The sequence below is a fragment of the Postia placenta genome (assembly GCF_002117355.1).
Source record: "Postia placenta MAD-698-R-SB12 unplaced genomic scaffold POSPLAscaffold_23, whole genome shotgun sequence".
Taxonomy (NCBI): Eukaryota; Fungi; Basidiomycota; class Agaricomycetes; order Polyporales; family Adustoporiaceae; genus Rhodonia; species Rhodonia placenta.
Genome location: NW_020169854.1, coordinates 224,282 through 245,821, shown reverse-complemented (window position 1 = coordinate 245,821; position 21,540 = coordinate 224,282). Strand labels below are relative to the sequence as shown.

At 57.2% G+C, this 21,540-nt stretch overlaps 5 protein-coding genes across 5 annotated transcripts; 1 reads left to right on the top strand and 4 right to left on the bottom strand.

Annotated features, from left to right (window-relative positions):
* Positions 1–665: 665 nt before the first annotated feature.
* Positions 666–2,002, bottom strand: POSPLADRAFT_1062617 (hypothetical protein; the record flags this gene model as incomplete). The annotated part of the gene is made up of 4 exons (XM_024481537.1): positions 666–923; positions 981–1,078; positions 1,135–1,369; positions 1,745–2,002. The coding sequence occupies 4 exons, from the start codon at positions 2,000–2,002 to the stop codon at positions 666–668; spliced, it is 849 nt and encodes a 282-aa protein (XP_024333254.1).
* A 3,670-nt stretch (positions 2,003–5,672) lies between these two features.
* On the bottom strand, positions 5,673–10,475 carry POSPLADRAFT_1159994 (hypothetical protein; the record flags this gene model as incomplete). The annotated part of the gene is made up of 7 exons (XM_024487485.1): positions 5,673–5,771; positions 5,908–6,136; positions 8,881–9,051; positions 9,118–9,282; positions 9,406–9,809; positions 9,872–10,014; positions 10,085–10,475. The coding sequence occupies 7 exons, from the start codon at positions 10,473–10,475 to the stop codon at positions 5,673–5,675; spliced, it is 1,602 nt and encodes a 533-aa protein (XP_024333253.1).
* A 233-nt stretch (positions 10,476–10,708) lies between these two features.
* POSPLADRAFT_1041963 (hypothetical protein) lies at positions 10,709–11,761 on the bottom strand. The gene is made up of 2 exons (XM_024478009.1): positions 11,705–11,761; positions 10,709–11,353 (listed from the first exon to the last, which is right to left on the bottom strand). Exon 2 carries the CDS (start codon positions 11,350–11,352, stop codon positions 10,918–10,920), a length of 435 nt encoding a protein of 144 aa, XP_024333252.1. The 5' UTR covers position 11,353; positions 11,705–11,761; the 3' UTR covers positions 10,709–10,917.
* Positions 11,762–12,293: 532 nt separating this feature from the next.
* On the bottom strand, positions 12,294–16,646 carry POSPLADRAFT_1160148 (hypothetical protein; the record flags this gene model as incomplete). The annotated part of the gene is made up of 9 exons (XM_024487509.1): positions 12,294–12,517; positions 12,687–12,778; positions 12,892–13,039; positions 13,107–13,165; positions 13,260–13,331; positions 13,434–13,803; positions 13,858–14,905; positions 15,128–15,513; positions 15,587–16,646. 9 exons carry the CDS (start codon positions 16,644–16,646, stop codon positions 12,294–12,296), a joined length of 3,459 nt encoding a protein of 1,152 aa, XP_024333251.1.
* A 1,149-nt stretch (positions 16,647–17,795) lies between these two features.
* On the top strand, positions 17,796–20,045 carry POSPLADRAFT_1159755 (hypothetical protein; the record flags this gene model as incomplete). The annotated part of the gene is made up of 7 exons (XM_024487449.1): positions 17,796–18,007; positions 18,039–18,121; positions 18,392–18,462; positions 18,889–19,127; positions 19,197–19,200; positions 19,688–19,813; positions 19,863–20,045. 7 exons carry the CDS (start codon positions 17,796–17,798, stop codon positions 20,043–20,045), a joined length of 918 nt encoding a protein of 305 aa, XP_024333250.1.
* Positions 20,046–21,540: the final 1,495 nt, after the last annotated feature.

Here is a 21,540-nt window from a genome sequence, read left to right as displayed (position 1 = left end):
TGCACGCGAACTATGCAGTTGGGGGCGAAGGTCAAAGTCACCGTCACGTCGGATGTGATTATTCTGTAATCTTGATCAGAGATCCAGCCTCAATTCCATCGTTTGGCGGCCAGATTAGATGCACCACAGACGCGCATCAGTTCGGGTGAGTCCCAGCCGACAAAACACATCCGTCAAAGTAATCATTGCGGGCGAAGCGAGCATTTGTCGATTAAAGAGGCTGAGGCGGGGCTTTCGGTTGGAACAAACAAGTACAAATTATACATGCAAGCGCCCGGGTGTTTTTACGACTCCAAGAGAGTTGAAAAGACCGTAAGCCACCCGAATATCCTCCAAATTTCGTGCTCAAGCTCTTAAAATACTCTCAAGCATGCAGCAAATGAATCTACGCAAAAAGAATGGCATCTAAACGAGACTTTTTGCGAAACAAGTATAACTGCACGAAGAGCGGTTAGCCGCCTAGTCGCTGGTGCGGCCCGCTGCCATACAACTTCACCAGATGTCCTAGAACCTATGTCCTGTCTCTTGGGAATTTCACTAATTCATGCACAGCTAGATGTCCTATCAATACATCTTTTAACGGTAGTGCGACATAGGACAAAACACTTCACGAGCTATTTCATATGCAGCGGGTGCATATTATCTCTGCCCTCGCATTATACCCTTTAAGGGGCCGATTTCAGGATTGCAACGACTCGCAGGCGGGTATACATCATCGTCCATCGTCCTCGGGAATCCATGCAATCGATGCGGCAGATGTCCTGCACGGTCGACATGATCTCCTCGGCCTCTTCATCTGCCATTTCGGCCAGGAAATGCGGCCGGCAGAAAAGACGTAGCCAGTCGATCAATTGGCCGTTCAAAGGCGTTATGCGCGGGTTCAGCGAGATGTGCTGCACTTCAAATCCTGCAGATTCTAGGAGCTGCATACGCAGGTCATAAGCCAGGATGAGCATTAAGGGCGACCACACACGGCATACCTCTCTATAATCCTCAATAGATGGGAAATACCAAGGATCCAGTTCATCCGGATTGTACCCTTTGGTGCGGAGCACTTTATGCAGAGTCGCTCGCACACCTAACGCGCACCTTTGGTCAAGTTGTTGGCGGGATGTAGAAAATTAATGTGCTCACCGACGCAATTCATCAGGCCGCCCATTTCAATGACGAATCTTCCGCCTGGTTTCAGAATGCGCCTGGCACAAGTGAGAACGCCTTCCGGCTTGCGCTTGCACCAGTGCAAGGCTGCATTGGAGAAGACCGCGTCAAAGCCGCCACGCAAATGGCCTGGGAAGTCGGCGGGAACTTCGAAGTCTTGTGCATCCCCGACGAATGCATGCTCGAGGCCATTTTGCTTGCACTGGCTGACCTGCAGAAATGAGAGGTCCTCAGCTCTGTGCATGCGTATGACTCAGTGAAGCGCAACCCAATTCTACTGCAGCTTTATTGCAAGTTAATATTACGGTGCATTGTAAAACAGTCACATGCTTACGACTCTGTGAAACATTGCAAATTGATATCACGGTATCTTGTAAAACAGTTATCACTCGCACTTCGCGCACTGGAGTATGTGTCGCAGTTTGCATGTTCTTCACGACACACTCCCGTGAACGAAGCGCGAATGACAACCATTTTACCACGCACTGCAACCAGACATTATTCAGCCTGGTTATCGCCAACCCACGGCGACGATCCCAATCCCTGCCGACATGAGAGAACTCTGGCATTTGGTACACCGTCTTACCATACTCTCGCTGCTATCCATGCCGACAACGAGCCCAGCAGCGCCAACCAGGCGTTGGATCTCGCGCGTGACTTCCCCGCTTCCGCATCCGATGTCGATGATCTTCTCCCCAGGCTTTGCGTCGAGCAGCGACAAGACCACGGAGGTGAATGCCGGCGAATACACAAACGAAGCGGTATTGTTGTACGTGGATGCGGACCACGTATCCTTCGATGCCGCGTTTACGGAGACCTCTGGACTTTCGACTGGCTGTGCCATGTTCGCTTTGAATGGCGCGCTCAGTGGTGCAGACGCGTTGGATCTGCCGGTCGCTGCGATGAGTCTTAGAACGCTACTTCCGAGTCATATGTACGCCTCATACTCGTCTAGCGCTATTCGAGTCAACTGGTTGGTGAGTCGAGAGAGAGCGTCGGCTAGACGGCCCGCCCCTGGCCGGGGTGCCTGCACTTTGATGGGGCTGCTCAAATTCGGCAACTTACGAGGGTCGCGGTGACCGACGCCGTTTCTGGTCCGGCGGAAACGTTCATGTCCTCGAGCTCGACTTGTCGCGAATTGGCAGATACTGCCTTGTCAGTGCCATCCACGGCGCGCCTCCCTCAAACTTAATTGAGTGCGCGACATCCACTGCTGCGCGTATCCCCTGGTTTCAAGACCCTCTAAATCCCAGGGCGATACGCGTTCCCTGCATTGATGAATGAGCCTCAGATCACACGTACGCTCTCAGGCTCCCACTGATTCATTCAAAACACATTCTGATCGCCAATGCAGCCTGGACGTAAGCGGCCGTACTGACGATGCGGACTTCGGTTTGTGCCTCGCCTGCCGCCCACGAGCAGACCGTCCAGGAACTAGCAGTGATCTCATCAGCGCAGCGTCCTGATGCGGCGTCATCCTCCTTGGTCCCACCGTCGCTGCCGCGTCGTCCCAGATCTCGTGCTTGGTGGCGCGCTTGACCACATCCGGAAGCCCAGTGATACCGCATCAGCATCAGACCCGCTACGTAAGTCGACTCTGTCTATTCCTGGAGGCTGCACCGCGTCGAGGGGACCCCATCAGCCCATCAAATGCGAACCCACAACTGTGTCCCTCGACTGCAGCAGCGCACGGAGAGCCGCGGTGCCGTTCTCATCCGAGTCACCGCGATCTTACGTTGATCCCAAGTGGTCCTTCCAGGACCTCTTCGCGCTTCTGCCATCTCATTTCTGCGCACCGTCCTTCCATCACGCTCGTCGTGCTGGCGACCAACACGAAGCACCTCAGCTACCCTGTAATACGCCCGCACTCGTCCAGCGACACATCCCAACCCTGATGGGGGCCTGCCCGGTTCGCCGAGCGATGCCGCGCTCGCTATCGCGCCTTGATCGCGGCACGATCAGATCTGTATGGTGTGGCCAGATTCTGCGCTGAGATGCGATTGCAAAGCTGTGCTGGGCTTGATGGGGCGGCCCGCCCACAAGGTGAGTTCGCACGAAAGAAACGGTCCGCGCGGCACCACCCCGCCCTTGCGCGAGAGACGCTAAGGCCCTATTTGCAAAACACACCCTGAAGCACCGCTCGATCGGGACTATTGTGCGACTGTGTTGCATCTGGAACGAGCATTCCCCTCACCTGAAAGTTTCAAGGCAAGGGCGGTCGCCCGTGTATGCACCACCCGCCTCTGGCTGTTGCTATGGCTTCTCGCATGTCGCAGTGATTAATTATATGCAGGCTGTGCACGGAGGCGCATAGTACTAGTAGGTCCTCATATGAATGTACGCCTCCATCACGCCCGGTCTGATAGCCGCCATACACATGCAAGGTGTCCGCATCACATGTGTGCGCTCCCATCAACGGGGAAGTGCAAAGAGGCTTCCTCTTTCGTGCGTCCAAGGCGGGGACCTCAGTCAGCTTTGCAACGCTGGCTTGCGCGTGCACTGCGGCTCGAAGTTTTCTCAGCTCTGGTCGCTAGCAACACTCGCCGGTGATGTTCCCACCACACGCCGCTGGGTCTGGGCCGCTATCGCAGCGCCCCCGCTGGAGAATGGTCCACCCCTCCCGTCGCCCTGAATCTTTCTCATGGCGAACTGTATTTCTCCGTTGTGATTTCCCAATCTGCAGAGCCAGTTAGCCGCGCTGGGCGTCACGAGATTACGGTTGGTGGGTGGGCGCAAGATATGGTAACTAGACATGGGGTCCTGCCTCATGTGGTACCCCGTGATAGATCTCAGCGTGACAGAGCCCCAGACAGACCATCACTTGACCTGAACAAAGGCTAAATTCTGCTCGACGGCATAGGAGATGGGGCGCTTCTGTAACCATAACTGAGCGATAGATGCTTGAAGACCTATGCTATATTTTCAAGGTATGCGCAGTGTTTGCGCCATATGATACGAACAAATGAGTTACTCAGCGCTTAGGAAGAATATGCGAGCACTGAAGTCTGAAGGCTTGAGGTGCGACAGCACAAAGTGTACTATGCCAATGTCCAATTACGTAAGGTCCGAAATGTCCTGCTGAATCGAGTCTGTAAATACACGACTTTCAGCACCATATATCTCTCCCTCTAACCTTGTACGTTCTCCTTCTAAGGTACAATTTAAATAAATATAGCTGCTTCCATATCGCAGTAATTGTGGATCATGATGTGCTTGAGAATATTAGTAAAGTTGCTCATATACTGGTTCCTGGTGCATTTAAGTTATGTACCATGGTAAAATCACGCATTCACGCCAAGTACACGCAACCCGAGTATTGCTTGCTACCATATGCTCGGTCATCTTATCGTGGTAACTCCATTTTGGTATTCCATTAATGGACGATTTGCCTGCCTAAGGTATGTTATGTAAGCATGATGTAGGCGCGGATATCGCATACAGTATCGATAATGGAAAAATATATAGACCTATACGTTACAACTTAGTCACACTGAGGACCCCGGCAAGGACCGATCAGTGGCTGAGGCACGAAGTTAGACCTGCTCCCACCCGCCAACCATACACGAGATGCCTCCTGTGACGACCGTGGCCACAGTTCCGGATACGGCAATATCTGTAGCGCCCAGCGAGGGTTTTCTGGGACAGATTTGGACCAGATACATGTACAGTATACTCAGGTCAGAATTTCCACGGGGCTTTAGGACATTCCATCACCGGTCGAACTTTGACTTTGATTTAATAACAATCTGAGAACCACTAAAGGCTTATCGTCGTTTACCAGCGGAATATTTAGATATCTCGAGTACTGGCTGGTCGAGCCGATACATAGTCACTCGGTTTCTGGAAAAGCGGCTCGTACCGACATAATCCTACACGGTCAGAAAAGATATCCGACGAGCCCAAAGAAGTCGGCAAGTGCGTCAGCGCCATGGCATGATAGTTCTTTATGCAGCATCCCGCGATCTTGCCCGGTGCCGAGGACGATGGACGTCACGACTTGCCTTATGAGGCCCGAGGCTGCGTGACAGGTGACCAACACCGGCCCTGGCTCCACAGGGCTGGTGCCCCATCAGCGGCGCCAGACGCCGGCCTCGAAGCTCGCTGAGACAATGTTGCGTGCGGGTTTGCAAATTTCGCAGGGCGGCCTGGAAACCTTGTGTGCGGAACTGGGACTGACGCACAAGGGCCGTCCGCGGGTGCTGTAGTATCGATATCGCGTCAGGAGACCACTCGATCCCGGCGCCACCGGAGGCGAGGGAAGGGGGGAAGGGTGGGCTGGGTTCCACACGAAGGTTTAGCTCGAGACACCGATTCCTGGGATTCCCCAACTCGCGCTGCGCAGCGCGTGCGCGCGGCTGCCACAACGGGCAGGCTTCTGTTCTGCGGCGGAGGGCCAGGATTTGCCATCGTGACATCGATCTGTGCGACTGGCAGAAACTGACAATGCGGTGGCAGCCCGTGTCGCTTCTCTGCGCGCGAGACGCGAGCTAGATTGTGTTCTACTGTGAGCCTAATTAGGGCCCCGCACGCTCGAGGGCCCGTGGCGCGGCGCGATAGATAGACGCAGACTGCCACACCCAGGGTACAGTCACCCGCCGCTGACGCTGCCTGCTCTAGGGGCCCATCGCATCAAACCTAGCTCGCACAGGCTCCGTGCGCGTGTTACCGCATCGTCCGCGGTGAACGGGGCCCAGGGCGCGAGCGAGGAAATCACGCGGGCGCGCGCATTGCCAATAATCCGTCGCGCACCTGGGTCCCTGGGCCCCGGGGGATCACGCCTGCCCGTTCCGTCGCAGCGTGCCCCCACGCCCGCCCGCCCGCGTCCAGCTGCACGATGTATTTTCGTGGCGGCGGGCGGCTGTGCGGGATCACCGGACGCTGCTGCGCCCCCGATGCGGAAGTCTGTGCGACCAGATGCGGTAGCCTGTGCGACCAGATGCGGTAGCCTGTGCCACCCGATGCGGAAGTCTGCGCGACCCTGCGAAGTGTGAAATGCAGCGAAGCATTCTGCCGCGAACAGAAGCCTGGGCGCGGAAGGGAAGCGCGCGCTCTGCTGTTCTCTGTTCTCTGTTCTCCATGAGAGAAGAGAGACGAGTTCGCGCTGCGATCACACTTCGCGCCCGATACATTGCGCCTGCGCGCGACCCTGTGCCACCTTACTCGCCTATGTGCGCGCCTTGTTCCCAGTGCCCAGAACGCGCCGCGTGCGCGTACCTGGCTGGCTCCGCACACGGCGCACCCTCTCCCGCTTCCAGCAAGACCGTCGAATCAGCGCACACTCATTACGCACGGGGCTCCTCGAGGATGCATCACAGCGGTTTATATTGCGCCACGCGCCGCGTACAGGCGGCGATCTAACTATAGTGGTATACAATAGCCTACGGTTACGTTACTTACGTTACACACACACACACACATTGAATCTGATGACGCGACAACGAGAGACCGAGAGTGGAAAACAACGGAGCCCAGGCGAGGCACGACAGTGTCCTTTAAGCAGCCCAGGGCCCTATGCCAGGAACACGTACAGACGCACAGACAATGCAGCGGGCAGGGCAGCGAACGAGAGACGACCAAGAATAGAACACGCGGCCCGGAAACACGGGCTTAAATATCGGACAGCAGCAGCAGCGATACAGGAGGGAGACGAGCAGCGAGATAAGCGAAAAGAGAGTACCAAGATGGGCGCGGCCAAATTTAGACCCAGCTGGACACGGTGGCGCGTCCAGCCTGCGCTTGTGGGGACGGGGTGCGGTGCGGGACGGAGACGGGACGGGACCTATGCGGGGGTACAGGCAAGTGCGGGCAATTAGGCGGTGGGGCGGGTACGTCTCGTAAGTCTACGGCGTGCGTGTGTGCGGGGCAGTCCATGCGTGCGAGAGACAAATGCAATTTTGGCGTTGCGTATGAGGAGAGGGTGAGGCCGACAGCGCGGCGGGGAGGGGGCGCGCCCGCGTCATTGCGGCGTCGCGTACCCGGACCCTGGCCCCGGCTGCGGCGATACCGAATGCGTGTCGGGGAACGTGTACCGCGGCTGCGGCTGCGGCTCGTCGCCGGGCGGGAGCATGCGCGCGTGGCTCTGCGGGCTCTGCGCGTACCCACCGTGGTGTCCGTACAGCGAGCCCTGGTGATGCTGCTGCTGCTGCGACCCGAGGTACGACGACGGGTTGCTCAGCGGCGCGCTGCTCATCGCGTAGCCGGAGCCCCCGCCCATGCCGTACGCGGAGCCGCCCTGCGCGTGCGGGTGCAGCGCGCCCGCGCCATACGACATGCGGTGCGAGTACGCCGCGGACGAGTCGAGCGCGTACGGCGACCCGCCGTGCCCGTGGTGCCCGCCCGAGAGGTTGCCCGCGGTCGCGTGGCTCGAGGAGAGGCTGCGCGTCATGCTGACCATGTGCCGCGTGCTCGTCGGCACGGGCGCGTCGCCGAGCGACTGGAGCGACATCGGGTAGTAGAGCTGCAGGCTGTCGGTGGGCACCGACGCGCGCCGGCCGCTGTCGAGCACGGAGGACGGGCTCGGGACGGGCCCTGGGCGCGACGAGAAGGGCGTCGTCGTCGTGGGGCCTGCTGCCGCGCGGTGCGCGGGTGCGAGGATGCGCCGCCGTGCCTATATGCGGGGGAAAGCGGCGAGAATTAATATTCCAACGATGCCAAATAAATAAAATAAAATGAGGGCGCACGTTAATCATCCAGTTGGACACCTGGCTCATGCTGAGGCCGGTAGCATGGCAGAGCTGCTTCTTCTCCTCCTCACTGGGGTATGGGTGGTCGGAGTGGCGGTGGAGCCAGTCCTTGAGAAAGTCGGTGACGGGCTTGGGCAGCTTGCCGCGCTTGCGGGGCGGCCGCTCGACGAGACTCGAGGACGTCGACGCGGGGGTCTGCGGAGAGCGCGTCGGGGAGCCCGTGACCGCCAGCGAGGAGGCAGACGCGGCGGTGGGCATGCCGGTGGCAGAGGACGAGGATGTGTTGGAATAAGAAGAACCTGCCTGGCCACTCATGGCAAAGTCGTTGGGGGGGAAGGTCCACTGAGCGTCGCCCTCGGTCTTGACGGCGCGATTGGGCTGTCCGGCGATGCGGGTGACGCCGCCAAAGAGATGCTGCTGATGGTGAGGGGGCTGGTACTGGTGGGAGGCGGGGCCGCTGAGGGAGGAATGGCGGAGGGAGTCGTCGTACTTGAGTGGAGGGGCGGGCGCGCCTGCGAGATGGCTCGGGGTGGAGGACGGGCGGACGATGCCGGGCGTCCAGTGCTCGTCCGGAGCGGAGAATGCAGAAGACAGCCCGGAGCTGGACGAAAGCCCGGAGGAGCGGTAGTCGCCAGAAAGGGGCGAGAAGCCGAATGAGGAAGGGCTGGTGCTGCTTTGCTGCGAGACGCCCGACGAGAGAGCGCCAAAGTCGCTGCCGTAAAGGCCGAGGGCGGCGTCGTGCGCGGCGGCGCGGCGGAAGGCCTTGTCGTCCGCGGGGGCGTCGGGGAACTGGTACGACGCGAGTCCGGGCGCGGTCGACTGCGAGGCGCGGTGTCCGGGGAACGGCGGCTGGCGCCCGCGGAGAGCAGACTCGGACGAGAGCGTCGGGAGAGACGCGCGGCGGTGCTCGTATTCGTATCGATCGTTGAAGGTCGATGCGATCGAGGGCAGCTGGACGCGCGCGCTGTCGGGGTCTGGGCGCTCGTCGGCTTCTTGTGCGCCGTTCGCGGCGGGGGGCTCGGGGGTGTGCGGGTTGGACCACGCGGTGGGGTCGAGGTGGACGGCGGGGCGGGGACGCTTGGGCAGAGGGGAGTTGGAGGGGGAGAGGGCGCGCTTGTCGGGGCGGGATTGGAGGCTGCTGTCCGAGGTCGCGGAACTGGACATGCGGCGGGACGCGTAGTCGATCTCCTGCTCCTGGGGCTGGGCGTGGCTGGGGGCGCAATGGGTGTTAGTATGGGTGGCTAAGGGTGTGCGGGGGGAAGGGGGCGAGACTGACAGGAGGGCGGGGGACGCTGATGCGGAGAAATAGTCGACGACGTGGACGTCAGAAGAGAGTTGGTCGATCGCCGTGTTCTTGGCGCCTTCGCTGCTAATGAAGAGGACGATGAGCGACCATGGCTGGCAGCGCGGACGGCAGACAGAAAACGAGCGCGGCGGGCGACTACTTAAAAGAAAAGGCAGGGGGACGGGGGTATTTCGTAAGAGAGATGGCAGGGCGCGTGCCAATGAATGGCAGACGTTTGACAGGCGTGACAGGTGAGCTAAGAAGGAAGGCGGGACTCACAGCGCGTACTGGAGCTGCGCGACGTTGTAACTGTTCAGCGGCTGGGGCGGCGCGGGCGTGTCAATCATCGAGAGCAAGCGAGCAGCAGCAGCGGAGGGCAGACAGTGGCGCAGACGGAGATGCGGGGCTCGTAGCACGGGTACGATAATGCAAGCGGCGACAGGCGGGACGAATGGATAAAGCGCAATGACGGCGATCGAGAGGCGTGCGGTGCTATTTAACGGGTCCCCTGCGCGCGATCCACGGCAGCGGTACGAGGGAGGCTGCAGCCCTCCATCGCCAGATCTGGCTGGGACCCTGGGAAGCCCTCCGTGTCCCCGCGCGCTTCGTCGCGACTGGCTCGCTCCCGTCGCGGAGGGCTCTCGCGGCGCGTCGGATCCAGTCCCCAGGTACGCCAGAGATGGCTGTGCTCGCCCCAGGAGTGTAATTTATCATGCATCGGCTCCCCGGATCTCGGCCAAAACACATCCAAACAGCCGCGCTTGTCCTCGATGATGCATGCATGATTGCCATATCCGGCGCCCTCAATTGCTTGTCGCGCAATCAGTGCCCCCGACCGGTGCTGTGCTCCGTCGTCGCCCCCGCCTACGCCCACGCCCGCCGCTGTCGCTGCGTCGGCATGCCACCACACCATGCACTGATCCCGCATGCTTTTGCGTTTGCTGGGGCCTCAGCGCACAGGCAGCGAGCGCAGCCCTGCGCGTGCACCGTCGCACGCCCGCCCGCACCTCTCCCCGTTTAGTCATATTCAAGGGCGAGCATCTGATGGCACGCCGCACATCTTGGAAGACTGGCTCGCCAGGACCAGACGCCGCCCAGTCGCCGCCAGGCACCGTTCCCAGCGCATCTGCTCTGCGGTACAAGACCGCGTTGTCTGCGCCGCGGTCGTGGCCGTCGATCGCCGTGCGCCGCCCGGCAGCCAGTGGCACTCGTCCAGATTGGATCACGCGCTGCTGTGCTGGGCGATCATGGCAACCAGCCTTGTGTGCCCACAGTAACAGTAACAGTCTGCTTACAACAAACAATACATACGTTTCTCGTCGCCGCCTCCACCGCCGCGCGCGTGCCATTGACTGTTCAACATCCATGCCTTCCACTGCCCTTGATCTCCTCCTATCATGATCATCACCATCATCAGATGCTCCCACCAGGGCTCCTCCTTTTCAGTCCCTCCAATCTCTCACAATGTCCCCTCCATTCCTCCGATGGGCTCCTCCTCGTACTCACTCTCACACGCGCCAGCCTCATTCGCCGCCGCCGGCTCCCCCGACCGCATCATCTCGTGTTGTGTCCTATCCTACGCAGTAGCACCATACTCGCATTGCACAAATCCTCCATACACAGCAAAAGATCATGCACGCAAATCGCCCTGACATCCGCTCCGTCTATTGCGGACCCTAAAATACCCAATCTCCAGCCCGCGGACCGATAGCGTGCGAGCCCCGCCGTCCCCGGGCCCAGCCCAGGCCAGCCAGCGCCCGCGCCCGCGCCCGCAAACTCAATCGCGAGCTGCTACCCCCGCGCCTCCGCCTCCGGCCCCGCCACCCGCCCCCGCCGCATCCCCAGCACGCCCTTCAGCACCCGCTCCGCCTTCTCGCGCTCCTTCCCCGACACCTCCACCCCGTCCAGCAGCCGGATCGCCGGGCACGCGCGCATCACCAGCCCCCGGTACACCAGCCGCCCCACGTACGCCTCGTCCGGCAGGTCCCGCCGGAACTTCGCGTCCAGCTCTTTCCACGCGCTCCCGCCCGCGTCCCGCGCCGGGGCCGCCGCAGACGCGTCTGCCTCCCCCCCTGCGGGCATTGCGTGCCCGTGCGCGTCCGCGCTCGGCCGGCCTGGCCCCGTCCCGGCGCCAGCGCCCGCGCGGTCGCCGTCGGAGGGCTGCAGCGCGCCGGGCACGTCTGCGACGAGTAGCGGCAGGTACCACCCCAAGGTGCACGGATTCATCCTGCACGCAAGGCACCAAGGGCCGATGTCAGCGATCCGATGGCACATTCAGTCACTCCGAGAAGGCAGCGAAGATCGCGCTAGGCGCCGGTTATACACGCCGCACGCAGGCACTGCCCCAGGGCATCCCCTCCCTCCGAGTCCGAGGCCGACGCGGGAGTGGGTGGTCCTGCCCCTCGTGTGCTTTTTTCTGCGTTACAGCCCTGGGCCAAGGCTGATGCCCTGCGCACGTGAATGCAGAGATGAATGGAGGACGAAGCTCGCGGCTTGGCGATTCCACAACGGGGAGTACAAGTGCCGGAGGCGCGCAGGGATAACATAGGCGAGGACACTGAGGAACAGGGACACGTACCTGAAGTCGAGCATCTCCACATCGAGCATGCCGCGCAGGATGCGGACAAGCTGCTTGGTCGCCTTGATCCGCGAGCCGATGATAGTCAGCTTGCGCAGGCGCGTGAGACCCTCGAGCGGGCGGGCGTCTTCGAGGAAGTTGTAGTTGAGGTTCAGCACGCGCACGTTCGGCACCAGCCGCGCAAAGTCCGCAGGGAGCGCCGTCAGGCGGCACGCCGCGAGCTCGAGATAGACGACGTTGTAGCAGGGCTCTGAGACGAAGCCGGCGTTGAGCGGGTTTCCTATGAGGTCAAACGTGGTCAGCAAAGCTTGCTGTGCGGTTCTTCCGAGCTCCGAGGATGCCGCGGGAGCGCAGGCAGAGTGGCCCCTGCACACAGGCACCGCAAGGGAGGCACGGCGAGGCGCACAAGGAGTAAGGTCAGACTTGCCTGATAGATAGAGTCGTTTCACGTCTCGCACTTCGCGGATAGAGAGCGTCCTGGTTCAAACGTGTCAGTGATTAGAACAGCTTCCCAGAGGCGTTCATTGAGCCCGACTGAACGCCGCCGGTACCCGAGGCACCAGAGATAGAGGAACGGATGCTTATCCACTCACAGTCCAGGCTTCGCATTTTGATTCCGCAGGCTGAGGTTCTCCAACTTGGTCAGGCGATGTGCCTTCGTGATCGTTCCGAGTGAGTTGTTGTCCGCGTATAGCGTGCGAAGATTTGGGAATGGGGATGCGTTAAGTTGCTGCAGCCGGTTCCCGCTCACACGCAGTATCCTCAGGCGAGGCATCGGCTTACCGGGCTCCAGCTCCCCCAACGCATTGTTGTCTGAGAGAAAGAACATCCAGCATCAGCAAGTAGCATTGCGAGGCTCGTAAGCGCGCGTGAGGCCGCGAGGCCAGGATCATCTGATCCCAAGAGAACTTCAACGCAAAATAGCAAGTGATGTACGCCCTCACGCTGGTGAGATAGTGACGTACAGCCTGGAGTCACTCACCGAGATTGAGCGCTATCAATGCTGCCAGTGATGCCAGCCCCTCTACATTGCCTAGCCTGTTGTGGCTGAGATTCAGCATCTCCAGCCGGGTCCTGTCAAAAATGACAGATGCCGCATAAGCGAACTTGATAGATGCCTTCCACGAAGGAGACCGAGGGGTGCACCGCCGACCAACGGCGGGCATCATAGTGAGAAGTGGACATACCACCGAACATCGTGCAGCTTGAGATGGCGGATACGATTTCCCTGCAGGCTGAGCTTGACCAGCCCGTCCAGGTTGTGCAAGCCATCAGTGCTGTCGATCTTGTTCCCATCGGCTCGGAGTTCGCGCAGGTGTCTAAGGCACTCGAGCTCTAGTTTCACGTAGACAGAGAAGATCGATGAGCTGTACTGCTCCAAGGTCTCACGGCACAAACTCACGGCGCAAGGAGTCGATCTGGTTTCGACTGATGTCTAGGTTCTCGAGACTGAGCAGATGACTGTACGATGTCAGACCTGTAAGCCTGAAGGCCCAGAACGCGATGAGATCGGGTCAGTTTTCTCGAGCAATCGCCACAATGTAAGGGGACATACAGGTTTGATACGACCGACAGCGACCGAACCGTGCCTGGAACGCCGCTCAGCCAGGACAGATGATTGTCATTGCTGAAAAAACGTGTATGTCAGCTGTGGCAGCGGCGGAGGAATGTTGGAGCATCGAGGCTGTACCCCCGGCGGTATTTTGGCAGGGGATCGTCAGGTACTTACAGCGCGAGCGAATCCAACCGGGGCAGAAACTCTTTCAACCTCGCAACGCCGTCCAGGTTGCGCTTTGACAAGTCGACAGACGTCAAGTCTTCCCAGTGCGGCTCGAATGGTTCGACGTCAGTGATCACCTGCACTAGCCGATCGTGCGTAACGCCGAACGAACACTCGGTGAGGAATGTGGCGTTCGGGTTTCGTTCGGTGGACCTTGGTGACTTGGCCGAATGCGACCGGGAAAACACTCGGCGAGATGCCCCACGGTTGGGACTGTCGCCGTTAGCTACCATGGTGCTGGGTCTCCTAGGCTTCTGGAGTTTCAGCTCCTCCGGCGGCCTGCCGGAACTACTTGTCTTGGACGGCGACTCATCGAAAACTTTGTTCGGACGGATCAGCGATAGCTTATGGGTGAACTGTAAGTGCGGCTTACTTGGGTCCTCTAGGTCATCCAGGAACTCCGCGATACGCTTGGACCTTGCCGACGGCACAAGGGGAGCAGAAGCTTTGCTGGACTCCGCAACCAATGAGTCGTCGTCTTCCAGCTCCGTTGCGTCTGGCGTTGGAGCATTGCGTCCGACACCTAGTATCGGGCCATCTCGCCTCCCGTCAGAAAAGCTCACAGAACGACGATGCCCCAGGCGATGGGCTGGGGTGTAGCTCGATCGGCTTGGATCCTTCATGGCCGAGACTGGGGTGACACTGGAGCTCTTCAAGGCGGAGCGAATGATAGATGTCGGTGTGGGGTCGGCGGTGGCTCGAGAGGATGGATTGGGCGTACTCAATAGTGCTGTCGTCGTAGGCGGTGCCAAAAGATGTGGCGGAGAATCCTGCAGCGCAGGCTCGGTATCGGGTCCAGGAGCTTGCTGGTAGTACTCATTGTCCGACTCATCTGAGTCAATGTCGAACGAAGGGCCTGTAGTCTCTGTGGCCTCTTCCTCCTCCTCTTCGGAATCTGTCATCGTCATGTCCGCATTGAGATGTTGGCCTTCATCTGCGACGACCTGAACGAGCTCCGCTGACGAACTATCGAAGGAGAACGAGGTCAGCTCAGCCTCCTCCTCGTCCTCAACCTCTGACTCCTCAACCTCCTCGATTCGACTCTGTTCGACATCTGCAGACACATCGTCATCATGGTCTTCATACTCTCCCTCGATAACGACAGCAGAAACATCCGGCTGTCTGCTAGTATCCTCTTCACGCAGACTCTCAAAGTCACGGAAGGGGTCTTCGCTATCATTGGCATCCGCAACAGGTGGGTGGCGCTCGTCCTCCTCCGGCGCGTCGGCAGAGACTTTGACCCATTTCATCAAAACCTTGTCGAAGACCATCTTTCCAACTCGGTCTGGCAGCGCGGGAACATCTTCAGGAGTTATACGTGTGATCTGTTTCGGTCCAGGGTGTTTGACAAATGATCCTGTGCTCCCAGCGGTCAGAGTGGTGCCGGACGTAGTACTCGAAGATACAAATCTAGTCAGGTCCTCATTCCTTCCAGAACGAATAGATGAAGACGGGTAAGCTGGGACGTGTCCATTGGATGGAGCAAGGAGCGTTGGATTAACTTGTAATCGAGTGCTTGTCTCACCGGATGGTGGTGAAGTAGCAGCCACTGTGATTACGACTGGTGGATTAGGGAATTGTTCTAGCAAATGTTCCGAATCCAGAGACATGCGTGACATGCCCTCTGTAAGATCCTGGCCCACGTTTGTGTCATCTTGTTCCTGCGGATATATGCCGCCGCCGGCTCGTTCTCCCACCGCGCTGGGATACTTGCCATTCTTGAATTGCGACTGCGTCGAAGCCTCGTTCGAGGGACCCTCGTGTGCTAGCTGAGAGTGCGCTGGGAATGTGTCGTGACCCACAGTAGTTTCCGTGACAGATCTGTTGTGCCTGTCGCATAGCCCTAAATGTGATGCGTCGGTCTCTTCCGAGAATACCCGCTTGGTACCCTTCATATCGCGCCTTATCTGCGCCATCAGGTTAGCAGCTTGCTGCCTGTAGGCCAAAGAAGAGTAGGCCCCGCGCTTCGATGAAGATGCGGTCCCAGTGGAAGAAGGGACCCTACTCTGTGGATCATTTGGAATTGGAGCTGGCGGTTGGCCTTGTCACAAGTATGTGTATCAGATTTAGCCACCACGAAAGCACCTTGTTCGGTGACTCACTGGAAGAAGACGGCTGTGGTTGATCCTTGGGAGAACCGACCTTGCCCGCCTGACCTGGTGATTGCGCAGACGCCACAGTTGACACTGTAGAGAAGTCCCGTGCCTCCCTAATCTTCTCCATGAGAGACTTGGACTCCCCCACATAGTCCTTTCTCAGGCTTTGTGGCCTGAAAATGGTGACCGCCCCGTCGCCGCTATCCGATAACTCACTTGCAGGACTCAGTTTGATACGCTTTGCACTGCGCAAGCGTGAGATACTGGCCTCACGCACCGGTGAAAGGCCAGCGGACGAGGTATTGGCACCTGTATTCGCCGTTCCGCTTCCACCAGATGGCGTATTGACAGCAATGGAGTCGACCATGGCGGAGAGATGCTCGCGCGTGAAAGTATCATACTGGAATTGAAACAGACGGAGGCGTGGGTCGGTGAGAGGTGGATTAAAGTTTGGAAGCGCGGCGCAGGGAGGTCCAGGAGTGCTCTGCGCCTGAGGGGTCGAACCCACGGGGTTGAAAGGGCTACCTCGAGGAACCTCGAAGGTAAAATGATAACTCGATGCCGGAGCACCTCCACTCTCATCCGCAGGCGATTCCAACTCTCCGTACCCTCCAGAGTTGTCCATTATAATCTCGGTATCGTCCTCTCCCGGTGTGTATACCTGTGATAGTCGTGAACGAACGGCCGGCGCAGTAGTGGTCCCTGGTGGCAAGGGAGCAGGCTGACTCGGTGGTGAAGGTGGCTCGAACATCTTCTCCAGTGCAAGTGGAGTGAAGATGTCCTTACCAAAAGGCTTCTTATTCTGACCAGGAGTCTTCGGCAATAGCGGAAGCGCAGGCTCGTCTTCTTTGACGAGGAAAGTGCCGCCTGATGCATTCGAGGAATCCGAGGAATTAGTTCCAGCATTCTCAGAGCGTACTATAAGAGAACCAATTGGTTGAGTCAAAGAGAGATCTGAGCAAGAATGTGCGTGCAGCGAGGCATAGGCCTGGAAGTCGTCGTCCTCCTCCTGATCGATCCATTCGTCTTCGAGTTCGTCAGTCTGCCAAGCAGGCCTGGCCGCCATACCGTTTTCAGCCATTTATGCTAGCCAGGTACTGTAACCTATGCAGCGCAGTGTCGCCGTAGATATTAGCAGAGAAAATTCGTAGAGAAATACATGCAGCAAGTAGTAATTGTTGTTTCGCGGTTCGCGTCGCGAACACACGTGATCGCGGGGTACTGATCCAACTACTGTGGGTCCGTATTTGTTTGTCCGCAGCAAATACACCGCAATAACGCGGGCCACGTATGCACCAATGGACGTGTTCTGACGCACAGCGAATCTTCACGGAGTGATGGATATTAGCATCATGCACTCGATCCAACCACATCCCATTTTGTAACATATAAAGCGAGTCTTGAGACTGCTGTGGACTTGTAGGTGAGCTGCTCGTAACCGCAGGCGAGCTTACAGTACTGAAAAGTATCGATCCTGCATAACGCTGACCCTGCGATAGATGCCCTGGATGAGCTGATCCTCAGAGGGAATGTCTCGATAGGTATTTTCAAGCGATCTGGCGCGCACAGTCGGTGTAGCCCAATAAGGTGAGGGATGCTTTTGCAATTGCGAAGCAGTAGGATATGTTCCGGCATAGCTCACTTCTTCGAACCCCGGCAGATGTCGCCATGATGTAAAACAGAAATACAATGAAGAAAGGAACATCTCGGGGACCAATCTTCGACAAAGATAACGACAAACACGTACTGTGCACAGTTACATGAATCCGAATTATCGCGAGGGCCGATGACCTCGGGCACTACTCTTGGTATGCTAGGTTTTCATCGATCCTATTCAACGGTGCCGCTTAGTGGAAATCATGATCCCTTGATGCTCGGTGTGGAGGTCTCGCCCGAGGCTTGCTCGAACAATTCTATCGATCAATTATGCTTGCCGCGAACAGTCAATGTCGAATTGATAGAAACCGATTGACTGGGTTGTTCCAGCTGATTCTGGTGTCGGAGATTGGATAGTCCCCGGTGCGTCTTGCTAGATCTATAGCCTCCGATCTCGCCTGTCATATTTGCCGCCCTCCGGTGCCCTCGACTGTGAGGGTCGCCGCCGAGCAATGATATTGTACCGGTGACCAAATTCTGTCTGCAAAATACTGCCGGTAAGATCTCGTTGGCCTGTTATCCTTCAATATGTAACATCAAACGGAGGGAGTGACGAAACATGAACCATATCGCTGTGGCGGGGAAACCATCGGCCACTTTCACGTTTGCTTGGAGTTCAATCTTCCACGCACGTGATTGTGCCTGGAGAAACGACACCCGCATCAAGGCAGAAAAGGCCACTTCCATACGCATGACGGCGCCACAATCATTGTGGCCCAATTTAGCTTCAGACGGGGCGCTGTCCATTTGCGTACAATGGGGTACATCCGGGTAATATGTCTCCATCGAAACGACTATGCAGTATTCTCGGTTCATCAGTGCCACGAGCATATGGTGTCTTGGCCGGCGTTGTTGCCGTTCACACAACAACGTCGGCGGCCCAAGGTGGGTACCGTGCAGCAACGTTACCGCCTTCGTCGCTTACAAGGAATATGTTCTCCATGTCTCGCTCGTAGCCATAACGATGATGCTCATTGAATTAATGACAGGCGCGTGATGTTCATTGACGTACACATGCAGCAGGATACCTCATTGGCGCCAAGAATGTCGTGATACTCAACAGGCCACCCAAGATTGCAAAAATCCGAGAAAAGCAATCGAGATCGCGTATTCGTGCTGCCGCATGGAGCTAACACATACATGCGATTAATTCAGGGACGAAATTCGTATTCGTAACGCCCGTGGGCATTAAGAAGCTACCTCACCTCAAGTCCCATGTGATACCGGTATGCCAGTGCAGCTCTCAGCGACTCAAAGGTGCTATCTATAACACAGCTGAGGATTACGAAGACACAACGTCTCTAATGCCGTGATCTTCATCATTCCCCTCGACCGGTGTTTATGCGCTCTTCAGATTCGTGAGCCGCTCGCACTCATGCGTTGCGGCGTCCGAAGCAGCTATGGTTCTCCCCTTCGAGGACACCTGTGACACAAAAATACGAACGGTCACAGACGGTCATCTGCCGCGCCATGCTGTATTCACTTGAAGCCTAAGAGTATCCAGCAAGCCATCAGACCAGGTCCAAGAAGGCGGTGCGCATTTCTACCTACCACACCCTGTATTTGTCCGATGGAGGCTATTTCCCCAAACTGTCAATTGTTTGAAAGGTCTAACGACCGCCGTCGTTGCCCCGCGCTACAGCGCAATGCAGGCCGCCACGTTTTTCATCGTATTCGCGACTGCGATGTCCACGGGCCTCAAAATGAATCCTGTCCAAGGTGCGCGCTTAGCGGCACAGCGTTGGATTCCGATGAATCGGTCGACGTCTCAATTCGTTCCTATGCGCGACGCAGGAAGGGGTTCCTATCCCGACGCCCTCGATATCTCGGCTATTGAATCGGTGCAATGCAATTTGCCCGTGTCGCATCATGACCTGCCTCCCTCTCACTAGTAAGTGTACTCCGATAATGGCTCCTGTACGGTGAACTGATTCCAAATTAATCCACTCATGGTTCACAGCGATGTAAGTACAACTGGACATGAAAGTGTGGTTCGACGCAATTTGGGGACTATCTTAGATACTGTCTTTACTGCACGGAGCCAAGGTGCTCTCAAGCGCGGGAAAACCATGCCATGTCGAACAGCGGTCGTCCCCGTTCGTTCATTGTGATGTAGTGTCACGCTTCTCAACAAACTTGTTTGCTGCGGCGGTGCGCCTCCATCTACGCAGGGTCAAACGCAGACATCAGCGGGATCAATCAACGTCCGAGTCCAAATTGCCTCTGTTGTGATCGAGACATGAATGGATTTCATATTCATTCCAATGCAGTGTCGGATCGTGGTGAACCTAGCATCACCCACGACTGTCCATTCCCCGGCGTAAAACAGCGGAAAAATTAGACCACAGCGTGTCGAAGACCAAGATGAAACTTGTACATTGTACTACATCACATCATACTCGTGAGTGTTGACCCTTCAATATTAACGTTCCACTAACACATCCTGTCAAGTCACCGAGGACCAGACCATATGTCAGCCGTGAAACCCGCACTCGCGCTGCGGCGCCCACAATCCACCTTTGTCACCCATCAACAAACAATGTTGATATCCTGATCGTCAAACCGACGCTCTTCTGCGTGAGTTCCCAACACCTTCTTCGGCACTTCGATGACCTCGGACCTATAGTCATCCACTGCGCATACCATATCTGGAAAATGGACTTCTACAGGAAGCGAAGTCTTGTGCGAGGCTGTTCGGCTGATATCTGCCGCAAGAGCGACACTGGTCGTGCCGGGGCCAAGTCCTCTCATGAAGACACATATCATCGAACCTTACTGCAGGCATCTCATTTCTGAGAAGAATGTTTGATGTTTCACAAGGTTGTGATGTACCGGAGCGAGTTGGCCACGTCAATCCCAAACGACTTTCTCCTAGCGTGCGGGGACTGACATACGAGCCTAAACTTATGCTATGCATAGTTGGTGGCGTTAGGTGGAAGCGCTATGAAGGGTCCAGCAATATACGTTGCGTCTAACACCTAATTCTGATCAATGAACATCAGCCATGTATTGCCCTAGTAGTCTCGTATACTATCAGCGGCCGGACACAGCCATTGTATGGTTTCCTGACTACATGAGAGCTAAAGCTCGACACGGCAGTGATGAGTCAAAGCCATCGGTCACCTGGACACTGTCTGGTCTAGTTCAGATGCTGTATCTCATGGCTGGGTGTTCTTGATGTTCAACTCTCGGCCCGAGATACTGCGGCAGTACCGTTCGGTTCCCTCCTCGCCTCCGCTGGTAGTGCGAATAAATCAACCAACCTTCTCGAAAAGGGCCATGCCCTGCCACTCTTAGATCTATAGGACCATGAACAAGGTCCCGCCATACGACAGGTTTTACCCAAGAGGTGTACACTGCTCGGGGTCACCGGAGCAAGAGCTGAAGGCTTAATCACGGTTCACCCAGCATATAGGCTCAGCGCTCGGTAGTAACGTCCCACACAACTCTGGTTGAAGAGCAAAGCGGTCAGGTTGGCTGTAGCCCCTTGACGGAGACTTTCGCAAGTCTGCCTTCCCAGGGACCCTCTTCTCTGGCTGGCACGACCTTATAGCCGGGGCGTAACGGTTATCTGCAGCTTCCGGTAAGGTCTCAGCTGGCTCAGCTGGCTCGAGCCTTAGTAGGATGTTCGTCCTGGCCATCGTCCCTCAGGCAGGACGTGGGCTTAGAGACGACAACCTCTTCGCGATGTACTAGTGTGACCTCGGTCCTCTGCAGCGGTGCCACTGGCACCGAGCCGACACCGAGAGATGCACATGCCACAGAAGATCCGGTATCCGTGAATGACCCTGACTCGAATGTGTCTGACGTGTCCACTTCATTACCGGCGCCGGGCGGACATCCTTCTTGAACTTATTCTGGTGCTGTACCATGACCACGGGCCTCTAGTACAGCTGAATCTATTTGAATGGACCTGTTATTAGACTTGATGTGCCATGTGTAAGCGGACCCTCGAATCAAGTTTCGAAGGCTTGACAGTACTTTACCAGGTCCCGACCGTTGATTCCGAGTTCCACATCAACCCCACTTGCGCACAAATACTCTCGAGACTCGAATAGGCCCATCGATATGGAATCAGGAGTAAACGTCTGGGTTGATATCGGAAATCAAGTGTCACACTGATCAAAGTTTCCGGAGGACTCGGGAGGGACTTGCCATTTTCCAAAAGTCGACCTGGTAAGGACTCGACTGAAGAGTGTAGTATCGTAGGCTCACTCATGTCAACTTCTGATTGCGCGCAACCGAAAGCCTACAGCCATACGACGGTTGTAAGTATCCCGTGCTTTGCAGCGTTTTCATTCGGG

Excerpts from the sequence above, each read along its gene's own strand:
- POSPLADRAFT_1041963 (XM_024478009.1), bottom strand. The coding sequence starts at position 11,352 with ATGAATCCGTGCACCTTGGGGTGGTACCTGCCGCTACTCGTCGCAGAC.